This window comes from Chinchilla lanigera, unplaced genomic scaffold (genome assembly GCF_000276665.1).
Source record: "Chinchilla lanigera isolate Chin_1 unplaced genomic scaffold, ChiLan1.0 scaffold00035, whole genome shotgun sequence".
In the NCBI taxonomy this organism is placed as follows: domain Eukaryota; kingdom Metazoa; phylum Chordata; class Mammalia; order Rodentia; family Chinchillidae; genus Chinchilla; species Chinchilla lanigera.
Window position 1 is genome coordinate 9356696 of NW_004955436.1, and position 15755 is coordinate 9372450.

The 15755-nt window shown below is 37.4% G+C and overlaps 1 protein-coding gene across 1 annotated transcript in view; it reads right to left on the reverse strand.

The window, feature by feature from the left end:
• The window catches only part of Ptprk (protein tyrosine phosphatase, receptor type, K), a 395867-nt gene extending 380954 nt beyond the window's left edge, over positions 1 to 14913 (reverse strand). The window contains exon 1 of the mRNA XM_013516643.1: positions 14820 to 14913. Within this exon, the coding sequence (XP_013372097.1) occupies positions 14820 to 14829 (10 nt within the window). The 5' untranslated portion in view covers positions 14830 to 14913. The remainder of the gene's footprint in view (positions 1 to 14819) is intronic.
• Between the last annotated feature and the right edge of the window lie 842 nt (positions 14914 to 15755).

Here is a 15755-nt window from a genome sequence, read left to right on the forward strand (position 1 = left end):
GCTTGTGGGTAATGGTACTATGACAGACAGTTTTTGTAATACAAGGCATTTTAACATTTTTTTCCACCGTCTCAGTGTTGTAACTGTTATTTAATATTTTCTCTACTTTTTAATATTATAGGCAGTCAACATTAACTAAAATTATGTAATTCATAAGAAAAAAATGTTAAAGTAAATGCATTCATAAAACAATTCAGTAATCGTAATAGATACATAACAATCTTAAAGGCCTAAGAAATAAAAAGTCTTTTCAAACTGTTTCCATGCCTCAAATATCCCATCTTACTTGAGAATAATATTTGCAAAGTTCAGGTTGACCTCCAGTACTGTTTTATAGAAATCATTTCAGACACCATTATGTGTCATAGTTCAGAGCAACTGCATGCAGAGAACAATTATGTAAGAAAAGTAATTTTCTGAATTGGACATAAAATAATTCCTAATGAGCTGCTGAAAAATTATAATGGGGAAATTCAATTTATACTTTGCTAAAATAAGTGAGAGAAATTTAAATCAATTCCTTACAGATTAATGAGATTACCAACCAGCCATGTCACCTTGGGCCAAAGGAAAGCAGGCAAGCTTTATAAAGCAAAAAGTATATGCTGGAAAATAATGCATTTGGTTTAACTGGTACAACTAGTGAGAGTGGAGGGAGAGACAGAGAGAGAGAGAGAGAGAGAGAGAGAGAGAGAGAGAGAGAGAGAATGACAATGGTGGGAGATGGAAGCTCAGAAAAGTTAAGTGTCATGACCAAATCAGAAGCAATCGAATCTGTATTTTAAATCAAGTTTCTCTGTCATTTTGCATACTTCCACACTACTCTCACTATAATAACATTCTGGACCAGCAACAATCTCTAAAGTCTCTTTAGATGCAATGGAGACTTATTTTGAATATGTTCAGAGTACAAAGCAGCAAGGAGGGAAGGATGGCAAGGGAATGAAGGAATTGGGATGTGTACCAACTCCACACAGGAAAATAAGCATTACGCACTGCAAATGTAGACTGGTGAAAATTTTAAAAAGAGTATTATTCTGTTCCTTCTATCAAGATGGTCTGTACAATACACTGAGATTCATAATTGGAGGTATGAAAACACTTGGAAAATTAAGCAAATATATGACCTTTTAAAGTACATATACTCATTCTCTCTTCCAGGAGACTCAGTGCTTCTGTTTTAATGTTCACATCTGTGATCCCCTTCGATTTTAGTTTAGTGTATGGTGAGAGATACAGGTCTAGTTTTAGGCTTTAGTATGTGGGAAGCCAGTTTTTTGTATAGACAGATGGAACCACCCTGGAAATCAGTGTGTAGATTCCTCAAACACTAGGATAAGTGGTCCCATATAACCCAGCTATTCCCCTTCTGGGTATCTTCCTGGAAGAGTTAAAACGTCACACCACAGTGATATAGGTGCACCCATGTTTATAGCAACAAAATTTGTAATAGCCAAATCTTGAAAGCAGCCCAAATGCCCATTAACCAAAGAATAGCTAAAAAAGAGGTGGTTTTTTAAAAAAATAAAAATAAAAAAATAAAACAGTGGAGTACTACTCAGTCATAAAGAAGGATAAACTTGAAACATTTCTAGGTAAATGGATACACCCTGAGACTACACTCTTAAGTGAAATAAATTGGTCACATGCGTGTAAATATCATATTGTTTCTTTGGTGTGAGAAACCAAAGTGTAAATAATGACTAGAAAGTATAATAGATACTGTGAAATGAGAAGAAATGGTTCCAAAGAAAGGGGAACTATGGAGTGAGGAGGGGGAGAGGGAGGGGAAGGAAGAGAAAAGAAAAAAATGATAACAGAAGGATAAAATGGAAACAAAGCTTTGTAAATGAGGAGGGGAAGAGGGGTTAAAGGGAGGGGAAGGGATTGGGAAAAAAGGAATCAAGATATGTCACATACAGGTAACAAATTCCCTATGATGAATAAGATCATTATGTACATCTAAAATGTACCAACAAACTTAATTATATAAAACAATAATTCTTTTTTCTTCAGGTACCCTTGTCATTTCAGGTGGGCTCCTCCTCAACAGACAAGCATATCTCACGAAATGCTTATCTAGATGCACCTGTCTACAGAGAATGTGACACATACACCTTTCTGGTCAAAATTTTTGGCAAATCTTTTCGATTTTTTCTGAGAAGAGTTTTGCTTACCATTCTACAATAACAGGATAATAAAACTAGAAGGGGCAAGAGTTGTTAGTGAAATTCAAACACAGGCAGTAGGGACTGAGGTTGTAACCAGGGGGTTTGGACCTCTACTGGTAGTAGATGTGGTAGATGTGTTTAGCATGCACAAAGCCCTGGGTTTAATCCCCGGGACCAAAACAAATAAACACCTAAAACCACATCAAAATATTGTTGAAATTTTGACAAGCTTAGAGTACATCATCATAGAGAGCATTCGTGTAATAAGCATCATAATCACCTGAAGAAGAGGAAAATGTGTCTCGCACGTTGTCAGCCCCTTTGCAAATCTCCTGTGCAGACCGCGTTGCACTGAAACTAACCGTTAGGCTTTTTGTTTAAAAATCCAACCCATGGCAATGGTTTTCGCTTGATGGTTTCCTTATATGAGAAACCCAAAATACAAATAAAGAGCAAAATACGATACATAATAGGAAGCTGGGAGATCTTTTGCAAACGGGAAGGGGATGGAGACGGGGAAAGAGTGGCGAAGGGAAGGAAGAGGATGAAGGGAAAAAGAACGGAAGAAGAAAAATGGAAAGAGCGCCGCAAAAGGAACAGGACCAACGCTCAGAAAGGGTGCAAGATGGGGAGTGAAGAGGTGTTACGCGCATGCGCCAACTCCGCGGTAAGCACATGATTGTTATGGACTGCGAACATGGCCTAATAAAAAATAAATCGATAAATAAATAAAATGGAAAAGAACAAGAACATTGCAGCTGGGATTGTAGCTCACTGGATTCGGCATGCCTAGGAAGTGTAACACTCTGGATTCCACCCCAGTACCACAAAATAATAATAATAATAACAATAACAGTAACAATAACAACAGAAAATTGATTCCTGCTAAATCGGTTCAAACAGAACATCTGATTTTCAGAAACAGACTTTTGACACTAAGTGGAGTCTTCTATAAGCTAAATGAAATATTATGCCACGGAAAATCGAGTAATTTTATCTTTAAAACTGTTTTAAAATGTAAAAGAAATAAAGCCAAAAAAAATAAACATAAGAGATTGTGAAAAGATTGTAGAAATGCATTTGTCCTGGGATATGATATGCAAATAGTAACTTCTGAAAAGAAGCAATAAACCATGTTGAAAAAAACTGGCAAATTTGGCTTACCTCTGATAGTTTTTTTTTTTTTTAATTCAAAACTTTGTCAAATATTATAGTAACAACAGACTGGAAACAGGTTTTCTCTCTGTTAAAACACAAATTGATCTTATTGTTTTCCGTCCCTTCTTAACACAGGGTGTAAATTACATTTCGTTTTTTTGTTTTGAGATGAGGGTCTCTCTGTGTTCTCCATGCTAGGCTGAAACTCTTGGGCTCAGCTGACCCTCCTGCCTCATCCTCCCACATAGATAGGAGTACAGTGGTATGAACCCACAAACCCTCACCGAAAATTTTTGTCTGAAGAAATACTTTGTACCTTTCCAAAATATTTCTTTGTGTAGTGCTGATATTATTATGCTATTCATGATTGATAAAAAATACAACTTCATTTCATCTGAGTCAACTTTCCTTATACTTGCATTAGCTTCTGCTGTTTTATTTTATTTTATTTTATTTTATTTATTTATTTATTTTTTTTTTTATTTTTCTCCGGTATCGGGAACCAAACTCACGACCTTGCGCTTGCCAGGCAGGCGCTTTTTGCCGCTGAGCTAAATCCCCAGCCCCTGCTGTTTTATTTTAAATATGAAAAATAATCACTCTATTCCAAAATTAGCATCAGAGGCATTAATATTCAGAATATTAAAATAATGACTAATTCCTTATCCTTGGGCTTTCTGGGCAGTACCTTGGAATACCCGGCAATAAATTTTTGAGTCTTCCTTGCATGGTCAAACAATAAATTCAGAAAAATGAAAATCTCAAATCTTTCTTGTAAACTCCAGATTTCTCAGAGTTTTTAATAAGCACGAAGATTCACTTCCTTACCTTATTAAGACCAGAGCTGCTAAAAATAGTTAACTTTGTTTGATATGCTCCACACTTTTTAATTAGCTCTGCGCCACTGTAAGAGTTACATAAGAACAGAAGTTCAATGAATACATTCATTTTCTTCCAGAAAGTGTTATTCATAAAAATGTGTCTAAGAAAATTCACTTTCATGAAGCACCTTGAGAGCTGTGAATACGCTAACTGTGCAGACAGTTTTACTATTATGGAAAACATTAACAGAATTCCTACAAAATAATAGTAAGTCCTGGTAAAGATGTCGTGTTTATTTGCCCATTTGCAATATGTAATGTGTACATACAGCCCTTGTGTGGAGCTGGTACCTGGACAGGACACATCTTCATTCATTTTTTCATGGCTTTCCCCTCCTCTCCCTCCACCTCTTGATTCCCTTCCCACTGAGAAAAATCGATCTCCCTACTTTCTACTACCTACCCTTTACCTTGCTCTTCACCTACATTTCTTGTGTCCTCTATGCTGACCTCGCTGAGTACTAAAATAAATAAGCCACAGCCATTCAGTCATTCAACAAGTGGCTTCTTCCTTTCTGCCACACTGGTCTGAAGGTTCGGTTAGAAACTACGGGTTCTACGCATGGAAGCTTGCAAACATGGCTTCCACGGAAAGAGCGGAACCAGGTGCTTCCGACTGCAGTGACTTCCACAGCCCAGCTGCATGTGACAGGCGTCAGAGATGATATTCCACGCCAGTCACTGCATCCCAAGTGCCAAGGGACCAAGAATTATTTCAGCATAATTTTATGAACTGACAAACTCAAAGTAATTAGATCATTTGTTGGGAAGATTACAAGTATATTTTTAATGTTCTGGTTTTTGACTGTTGTATGATAAAGCTCTTTATACCTCGCGATTTAACTTCAATAGTATCTTAAATGACATTTTGCCCCAACTGATCCTTAAAATAATTAAGAATACATTTTTTTAACTTTTCAGTGAATTTTCTTTTTTTTTTTCCCGGTACCGGGAATCGAACTCATGATCTCACGCTTGTCAGGCAGGCGCTGTGCCATTGAGCTAAATCCCCAGCCCCTCATTTCTTTAACTTTTAATGGCATTATAGACAACAGGACAGTGATAATAGGAACCTGTATCCTTTGTACCAGAACATAATTTGAAGTCAATGGATATTTACACAGCCCTCATAGAAACCCTCACAGGGTCTGTTAGCACCTCCTGGTTTCAAGTCCCAGCCTAGTCCAGAAAGAGTCAGAAGGCCCAGCCCATTCAGAAAGAGGAAGAAAAGTCGATTCCTGGCAGTCCAGGGAGCTCAGGTGAATTTAGGAGATGCAAGCGTGAAAGAAATTCGTCCACATTTATAACACTTTACGTGAGTCACTCATGATGGAGATAAAAATTTGGAGTTTGGTTTCTTAGCTTCAGAATAAAAGAAAAACAGAAAACGTTTTCTTTTCAAAACCTTGAAGTAATAGAGGCTATTGAAAGTAGCTACTGAAAGTAGATGGATCCCACCAAATCGCAGGAAACTGTTCTCTAGTGGTCCTGTTACCTGCTCTCGGACACCCACCCGTCCTTAGGTCCTCTCCCTGGCTGCGCACACGGGGCGATGACACCAAGCTGGCCTCAGCTCACTCTGGCAAGAAGAGTGTAGAGCCTGCGGTAAAGCAGACATCATGGCCTCCTTCCTCCTCCTCCCCACTGTCCAGCAGGTTAGGCGAGGCATAGGGCATGACTTTGGCCACAAAAACGAGATGATAAATCTGTTTGCAGGCACCTCAAAATGCGTGTGTGTGTGTGTGTGTGTGTGTGTGTGAGAGAGAGAGAGAGAGCCAGAGAGAGAGAGAGGGAATAGATAAAAACCACATATTCCAAACATAATTTCTGAGTAGCTAAACTTGACACTCCAGTTTCCTATTTAACTGGCACCCTGGGGGTCGGGGTAACTCAGTGGTGTGGCACCTACCCAGCATGTGGAAGGCCTGGAGTTTGACACTACACACACACACATACACACAGAATTATCAGGAACTACTCTGATTAATTTTATTTTCATAAGCCTTTCAAAAGCAAATCAATATCTTTTCACTCTGGGTGGTTAGGTAAAGATTTCAAGGGACTAAAGGCCTCCCTAAGTTGTTGTGTGATCTAGATGTGTAAAAGATAAACCTCAAAATATTTCTCAGGGAATAAACTTCTCTTTGGGGTGAGAGAAGACTTTACCACAGCACTCTCAGTATTAATTGGGTTTGAAAACAGAGTCTTCCAAGATTTTAAATCATTGTGTACATGAAAGGAAAACCTAATATAAAATTATGACTATATATTTTTCACAAAATTAACTCTATGAGGTCATTATTAGCATACATGTTTTAAGTAATCCCTAATGTAATTACCACCATTTGCTGGTTTTTCACACCCTCATTTCTCAGGCATTCCGGTGTTTGAAAAATAACAAGCTTGGAAATGAAGACAGGACCAAGCCATCAGGGGACAAGTTTATTTTTGGAAAGGAAAAGTATAAGGTCATAAATACTTTCAGTCACACTCCTCCCAGGAGAAAGTAATTTTGTTTCTCTGGACTATGTATTGATTTTACTCTGTATGTTAAAGGTGATTGTATACACTTTGAAATTATTCTATATTCTTATCTCTAACTCATTTAGGAGGTAGGAAGTTCTATAGCACTGACAGTAATATTCCTCTCTATATATATCTTTTCCTTTTTCTTTTTAAATACTAAGCTGTTTTTCCCCCTTTAGATATATGGGGACATATCTAACTGAGATACATTATGTACCTGAAATATCAGGGAAAGAAATCCTGTCTCAGCATGCAGTTTCTGTCCTCTGTAATTTAGACATTGTTCATGCTGCATTTATGTCCATAAGGGTAATAGTCCTTACATTAAAAACCAGCTTTCATTTAGTGGTTCACCCTTCAAATACTCCATTACAGCCTTTCACTTCTTCTCCCTGCCTTGCTTCCAACCCTCCCTGCTTTTAATAAGCAGCTTAAATGTGGTAAACTATCTTTCCTGTGCTCTGGGAAAAAACACCAACAGGCACATGATAACATGGTTTGGAAGAGCACATTGAAATAAGCCCATAATTCTTGTCCTAAAATACCCTGCTGCAAATACAGTCTTAAAATTATTTTCAAACCTTAGACCTTAAGCTGATTCCTTTACTGCATGAGTTTAGCTTCTAACATGCATGCTGTAATGAGACAGTGGATAATATACGTGTTTCTGAAGCTTTGCTTAGACACACATGCAGCAAGTGTTCATCAAATACCTAAAAATAACACACAGGTAAATCAAAGGGGAGAACGGCCTCTCGCCAGGGAGCAGAATGCACTGCAGAAACCTTGAAGCTCAGGGGCAATTCTAAGAGAAGCGGATCTTAGATCTCGTTTCTCATGAAGACAAAGCAACACTCATTTAGATTCTTGAGACTCTCAAAAGAAATGGTGTTTTGACGAAATGTCAGAAAATCACACTGTTCACTAAATAGCGCATTTACATGTCCGTCCCAACGTCAAGAAAATTTGTCAGCTCAACTACCATGGCAAAGCTGGGTGTTTTGTTGGAAGAATAAGTTTGATAGTAGAAAGACCTAAGTTCAAATTCTGTCCCTGGATGGCTGCATGCAAGTGACTCCACTTATCTTGGAAATATCGCCTGTCGTGTCCCTAGAGTAACATCTGTCAGGGAGCGGTATCAGAGATGCATATCTGAAAGAGTCTGTGTTTGGAAAATCAGTTTTCAAACTGTCCCTTGGAATCTTAGACCTCTAAGCAGCTTTCACAGAAGCCGCGTTGAGGGAGCCTGCGTAGAAGAAGGGGCTAGGGCTGCGGAAACAGGAAGCTACACAGGAAGTGGGTTCTGAGACCAAAGGCTGTGTTGATGATTCTTCTATATTTGAGCTCTAGGAAAAACTATTTCTCTAAATACATTATATTGATTAAAAAAATATGAAAATCATTGAACAAAATGTATCTTTCTGATTTAATCTTGGACAGCTTCAGGGTCTTTAGAATCTACCTCGCATACCCATACTTAAAGCTTTCACCATCTGCACCCATCCACTGACTTTTCTCATTGCTGAGACACTCAAAGTTAAAAGGGAAAGGTTTACATTTCTCACAGTCTGTAGAGGTTTCAGTCCATAATTGGCCAGCTCCAAGGTAGAGGGGCATCATACAGAACTGTTCTTGGTACCCACAAGGTAGCAAAAACAACAAAGGTGAGAAACAAGACTTTCTGTCCCTTGTATTACATGCAGGCTACCTGCCCTAGGGCATTGCAGCACTCACACCCTTAGCCAGAACTTTGCCAAACCCATCCGTGGACCTCTTGTCCTTTCTCCTCTGTTCTGTTCTTCTTCTCTTCTTCTTCCCAGTATCAGCCTGCAGGACTACTGCACATAATCATTATAAATCACTTTCCAAAAAATTGTTTTTGTCATTTAAGTGATTAAATAGTTAATACATTAAACACTTTTAAAAGACACATATATGCTAATTTTGATGCATTTACAGATAATGCTAATCAGATAACAAAAAGATGATAAACCAACATTTTGGCCTGATTTTCTCTATCCTCTAAGACAAAACTAGCCACATTACTAAGAACTTTCATTGCCATACTACATGCACACAACCTTATTCTGCTGCTCTCTGTCATGTATTTTTCTGGCAGATGTGCTATCAAAAAATTCTATTAATTCAGCTATGTTAGAATTTAGGCAGTTATGATTCTGTAAAAAGTATGACGATATTAAGCAAAGTGACCCATTAATTTTAATGAGTGATTGATACTACCAGAAAAGAAAAAAAAAAATGATAGGTTAGAAATGGTTATGTTAAACACTCCCTTGAAATCTCTTCACAGATGTATTCAAATATGTTGCAGGACATATATAACATTTACTTTAATAAATGTCTCCTACAAAAGTCAGAGACTAGTACCATGGAGTAGAAAACTTAGCTGAAATTTTGCTATTGGTAAGTGTTAGATGTTTCAAATGGTGGGCGTCAGTATTTTCTTTAATTTGTGCTACAATGCACTATTAGAAGCCAGGTACAAAACCATGGGGCCTATACACGCTTCCTACTGAATACAAAAGCACATCGGATCTCACCAGATAAATATTTGAATAAGACAAGCCTTACTGTAACAACCTGCTCAAGTAACTCAAAATCTAAGAAAACAATGTTCACTTTTACAGGTAACAAAATAAAGGCACAGTTCTTAATACCATATTGCCTTTCTCTCCCTTCTCTGTATAATCTCATTTGCTTCCTGTTATGGGTTTGTCTAGATGTCCCCCCTCAAAGCCTCATGCATCATAGGGCTTTGTCAGAGATGGCTGAATCTAGAGTATGTGATGCTAGGATTAAGGGTGTGTGATTAGTAAACAAGTAATGTGTGATTAGTAGTGTGTGATTAGTAAACAAGTCCACTGATTGGTTTGGCATAGTTCTGGCTAAGGGTGTGAGTGCTACAATGCCCTAGGGCAGGTAGCCTGCATATAATATAAGGGACAGACAGTCTTGTTTCTCTCCTTTGTTGTTTTTGTTACCTTGTGGGCACCCAGAACTGTTCTCTGTGATGCCCCTCTACCTTGGAGCTGGCCAATTATGGACTGAAACCTCTAAACTGTGAGCAATGTAAACCTTTCCCCTTTAACTTTGGGTATCTCAGCAATGACAAAAGTATCTAATACGCTTCCTGAAGTTTGGCTTGGAGCCTGACACAGGGCTGAATTGAGATGTAGTAGGGCCTTTCACTATATATCACACCTCACTAAATTTTATAAGAGGAGAAATGGTTTCTCACCTCAATCTTCAGGTTAATTTAATGACAAGGACTTTTATATTTTACAATATATACAATGTGCACATTTTGAAATAGGAACTCTGCATAGTGAGTTACATTATTAGCAATAAAGTACCAGATTGAAGGTGGAATGTAATGTAGTCATAATTTTAAATACTGTCAAACAGGTTCACTAGAGACTCTAAACTAAAATTCAATTAGTCATTTTATAAAAATTTGTTAAAATGGAAAAGCAGTTATAATTACAATGAAAGAGAAATGCACTGAACTGTCAATCCTGATCCCTACCCTCTGATCTAAAACAGAACATATAGTAAAATGGTCAAATGAATCTGTTTCCTATGGTCATAAAAGGTATTTGACAAATAAGGTCACAGAAACAGATGTATCTGAGATCAAAGAATAAGTTTTTGATCATTGAAACGTCTTTCACTGTGGGTCTGTGTTGCTTGTTTATATAACAGTTTTTTGAGAAGTAGAAAATTGGAATTAACTTGACAAATGATAGGAACACAGACGCACAGAGAAAGAATTTTAAAAATCCTTTTTTATATCAATAATTATACACATCCAAAATAAATAAGTGGTATCATTTACAAAGTAGTGATAGCATTTAAAGACAAAAGCCTAATATTAAAAGTATGGAAGGTCTTCTAAATAGATTAGATCAGAACTCAATATCATGCTTATGAAATGGGATTGTTTTTATTCATTTTTTTTAATGTGAGAAAAATAACATTAATGAAACTTTGACCAAAATATTTTAAGGCTTCCATTTCAGAAGTTGGTCTCATGAAATCAAGGATGGAGAAAGCTGGTGTATACTGAGGAGAATACTGAGGTCTAGTAGATGAAAAGGTCACATAAAAATGAGGCTCTAACGTCAGCAATTGAAATTCACACAAAGGGGCTGGGGATTTAGCTCAGCGGCACAGCGCCTGCCCGGCAAGTGCAAGGTCATGAGTTCAACTCCCAGTAATGGGAAAAAAAAAAAAAGAAATTCATACAATAAGCATACTGGAAAGCATGGGAGAAAGTTAACAGTTCTAAGCCAGTTAGCACAAGCTCCCACAGCAGATGAAAATTCTGTAGAACTAATAAGAGTGGGGAGAGTCTGGTGAGTGGACAAGTGGACAAAGAAATATATGAAAAAAGGGAAGGAAACACAGAAAGACCAAAGATAGCGAAGACCACGTAATCGAGTGTGCCTGTGGAGAAGGAGCCAGTGTGGCTGGTAACTAAGAGTTCAGACCCATTGGAAGTTTCCGAATATACATCTTTTATTTTAACCTATAACATTTCAATTATTGTTGTAGTTTCCCAATACTAACCTTGAGAGCAGTTGTTTTATTGCTTTTTTGTCACATTTTATTAACTTATAGGAAGCACGGAAAAGTGCATCACTCGGCATTTGATAGCTCAATGATTTTTTTACAGTCTAACTGTATCTATGAAAGCACCATGCAGACCAAGGAGCAGAATGCTACCAGCATCAGAAGCCTGCTTTGTCCCCCGTCCACGGCCTCTCCCACAAGTCGTAGTTCCCTGACCTCCAGCTCCTCAGTGAGCTTTGCCTGCTTTGGGGATTTGTGCAGGTGGGTACAATACATACTCTCCTGTCTGGCTTCCTTCCCTCAGGATTATAAAATTCATTCAGATCGCTGTGTACGATGATGTCTGCTCGCTTACATTGTTTTGTAAATTCAGTGACATAAATGCCGTATTTAGTTGTCCACTGCACTAACGATAGGAATTTGGGCTGTTTTCAGTTGTGACTTTTATAAATGCTGATGCCGTACAACCCACTGCCTGTGTCTTCGGGTGAACATGCGTACCAGGTTCTGCTGAGCTTCCGCTCCCGAATGGATTTGGTGCTCATTACATCGCACAAAGCAGTCAGACAGATTGACACTGTGAGAGTAGTGTACAAGGGTTTCTCTGGATCCGCTTTCTCACCAGCCCTGGAACCATCCTTGCCAGCTTTCCACTGAGGGTATAATAGTTTTTCATCATGACTTTCAATTTGTGTATCATCAATAAATACTGTGAATACACAGTTATATTATCACGTTTGACCAATAGACGTTTTCCCTTTGTATGCTATTTTTAAACGTGGCAGGCCTTTTAGCCGCTGTAATTGTCACATCACAAAAGGAGTTTGTGGGGCTAGGAACTGCTGCAGAATATTTTCAGCAATTTTTGATAGCACCGTATGTTCTCTTGAAGAAAATTTATTTTATTCCTTTATACTTCACTTCTACAGACCTTCATTCTTCTTTTATTCTAAACCATTTATTTATCCAGCATTTCTTTTGCACCTCTGATTGGCAGCCCAAAGAAAATCAATACACGTAAGTCAATTAACAAAGTCCAAGTATCACACACAGTCCAATATTAGGTTTGCATTAGAGAGCTATCTTCTTATGACAAAGCAACCAAGTGCTTGGGATATTTTTGTTTTGTTTTTGTTTATATTTGCATAAATAAAAAGTAAACATAGCTGCCCTTTTATTTGCAAAAGAAAGCATTACTTATAAAATTTTAATACAATAAACGTAAACATTTCCTTTTGCCAATTTATGGGCAGGTAATGTTCACTCAGTACTTCAAAGGGTTATGCATCATAAGAAAATGGAAAAAACAGCATCATTTGTAAAAAGAGAAGAAAAAGAAAACATATATGTAAGTGCCTTCTCTTGCTTCGCTTCAGACTAAATGCAGCTACATTCAGCGCAAATAAAGTATGGCGACCTTTCTCCCTCTTCTGCATGATTAATTACTTAATGCCCTATTAATTGGACAGTGTGGATGAATTTCAAACACTTTCATTCTCTGCGCATATCATCTTTTTCTGTAACCACCGATTAAGCCGTACATCAAAGGTGAGCAGACAAGGTCATCAAAGCAGTATCTCTTCAGTTATTCATTACCCACTATCAATGGTAATTAACAATGGTAACATTTCCATAAATCAATGTCTTTCTGATTATTCTCTGATGATACACAGTCAAAATATGTGCATTCCGGCCTGATCTCTTCAATTTCACATGAAAAATTCAGTCTAAATATACCGCTGAGAAAATTCATGTAGAATATTACAGTAGTTTCCTTAATTAAGATGCACCAGGAAAATAAGGTTATGTACCTTTGAAAGAAAAATAGAAACCTATGCACAAAACTAAATGAATCTGCTGACAGTGTAAGGGTCAAGTATAAGAAGCAAAGGCTATCAAGCTCAAAGTGCCAATTGATTCTTCTGCAAAGAAAATGAAAGTGCTGTCTATCCTTAGAAATAACCGTTTGTCTACTCAGCCAAGGAAAGTGACCATTCAGAATAAAAAGCAGCTTTAGTTCACGTACACGTCAGAGGGTAGACTGATAAAAAAACTTTCCAAAGGGTGTGTACTAACGTACAGTCTAAAACTTGAAAATGAACCTCTTCGACTTCAATTGCTTTGTGTACTTGTGATATTCTATTGCTTGTTGCTGTTACTTTTTAAGTCATATTAATTAGCAAATTCAAGGATGTTATTGATATATTTATTTTTGAGCAATTACACGAATTGACATTTTCACTTCAAATGGTTAGGTCTAAAATTGTCGTATCTTAAATTTACACTCAGTTTCTGAATTTGCAGAAAAATTATCAATAATTTTATGTCATCAAAATAAAACACTAAATTACATTTTAAAGCATAATTTATTAGAACTGGAAACTCAGTATATCAATTCTATGATTATACATCCTAATAACATAAGTTATAAAGCTTTCACACAGTTACATATAACATAATTGTATTCTAAATTTATTTGCTTGTTAGTTTCTTTCTGAACACTAGAAGGAAAAGTTAGTTCTCTTTAGTACTGCATTTAAAATTCCTATTTACATTTGTAATTTTTTTTTTCTTTTCTTGAGACAGGGTCTCACTCTGCAGTTCAGACTGGCCTTGAGCTCACATTGTTACCCAGGCTGGTCTTGAACTCCCAAAGATCCTCCTGCCTCAGCCTCCTGAGTGCTGGGATTACAGGCGTGTGCTACCACGCTTGGCTTTACATTTGTAATTTTTGCTATTTAACAGTAATTGCTAAACACAGTAATCAGAATTAGTTCCAAACTAATATATAGGATACCACAAATACTAGCCCAGTATTATATAAAATGGTACATATATACTGATACGTTAGTTTATTTTTCACAAGTAAGAGATAATACAAATCAAACTATTATAAACAATTAGAAAATGTGTTTACTGAAAAAATCCAAAGCCAAAGGCGAGGACAAGCTCTAGATAAGCAATGAACAGGTCTCAGCCCTACTTCTCTGCAGTTCTCCTTTTGACAATTCATCTTCCAAATGCCTTTCCTCACAGGCACGGCCATGCTCAGGACCAGGGGAGAAGAGATCACGAAATGGAAATCCTTCCCCTCAGCCTGTTTGGATCCACCTGTGTCACTTGAGTAGGCACCAAATGAGTTTTCTATCTCGCATTTAACGTGTCTAAAATAGATTTTATTTCTTCTATTTGGGGGATTTTTTTCTGTTTTGGTCATCATTGTCATTCTTGACTAAGTAGAAAAAAACACGAATATATAATTATAAACTGCAAAGACAGCAGTAACTAGAGTACACTGAGAATTCTTGAAAAACACAAGGGAGAAAGAGTCCCTTCAGACTCTCAGATGTGGTGAAGCAACATATTAAATTAGTTTCACAAATTGTTATGGTATAGTACCTATTAGTATATATTATCGTCTCTAAACGAAGAAAAGCCGACATAGTCCGAAGCTATTCCCCACCAGCTGAGTGAAGGTAATACTTCTCACCTTGGGGCATTTCTGGCGGCAGGTAATGGGGCTCCTGGGCACTAACATGAACCCACTCAAAGTCATCATAGAGGTCCTGGTGGTAATCGCAGGCCCCTGGCCCGTCCTCAAATGTGCAGCCACCTGAAAGGGAAAAAGAGCACCACTGTTATCATCGAAATACACTTTCGAAAACTGGGGGAAACCCTGGTGAAGCAGACGCGGTACTGAAATATCATTTCAATAATGGCATTTCTGTTTATCATTATTCTGTTTAAATTTTCACAAAAAAAGAACTACCTATCCGCATATTGTCTGAATAAGAAACCAGTTTGAGCCGCAGAAGGAAGGCTAAGGCACTGATGTTGAATTATTAAAAAAGAAGGAAAAGAAACGCAGATGTGAGGCTTTCCTAAAAGAAAATAATAAAGCCCCCAGAATCGACTTTTCAGCCATGTTATTGGAGAGAAGACGAGAAAGAGTGACATCGGCCTTGTAATTCTATCTCCAAGAAACTGAAAATAATGTTTAAATCTTACAAAACCCATGGCCTTGAAAGGATCCAGGAAATCTACACATGGTAACAAATGAAACAGAAGTTTATAGGGTATAAAGTGTTGGAAGTCTGTGATACACCCTTACAGACATTATTTTTTATTAAGTTTATTGATACATTTTAAGTATACATAATGATCACATTCACCTTAGGGAATGTGTGCCATTTAGATCACTTTCACACACAGGTGTGACTTAGCACGGAATCAGTCAAATTAGCCTCTACCCGCTCCCACCACTCCATTTAATAATCTCTTTTATAAAACGGAAGCAGTCTGTCCTCCTTCTTCCATGTCTTTTTTTTTTTTTTTTTTTCTGGCTTTATTTTCACAAGTAATTATATGGCAGAAGCAGAACGATTACTTTTTTTTTTTTTTTTAGCTCATGGGTACAGGCACACCT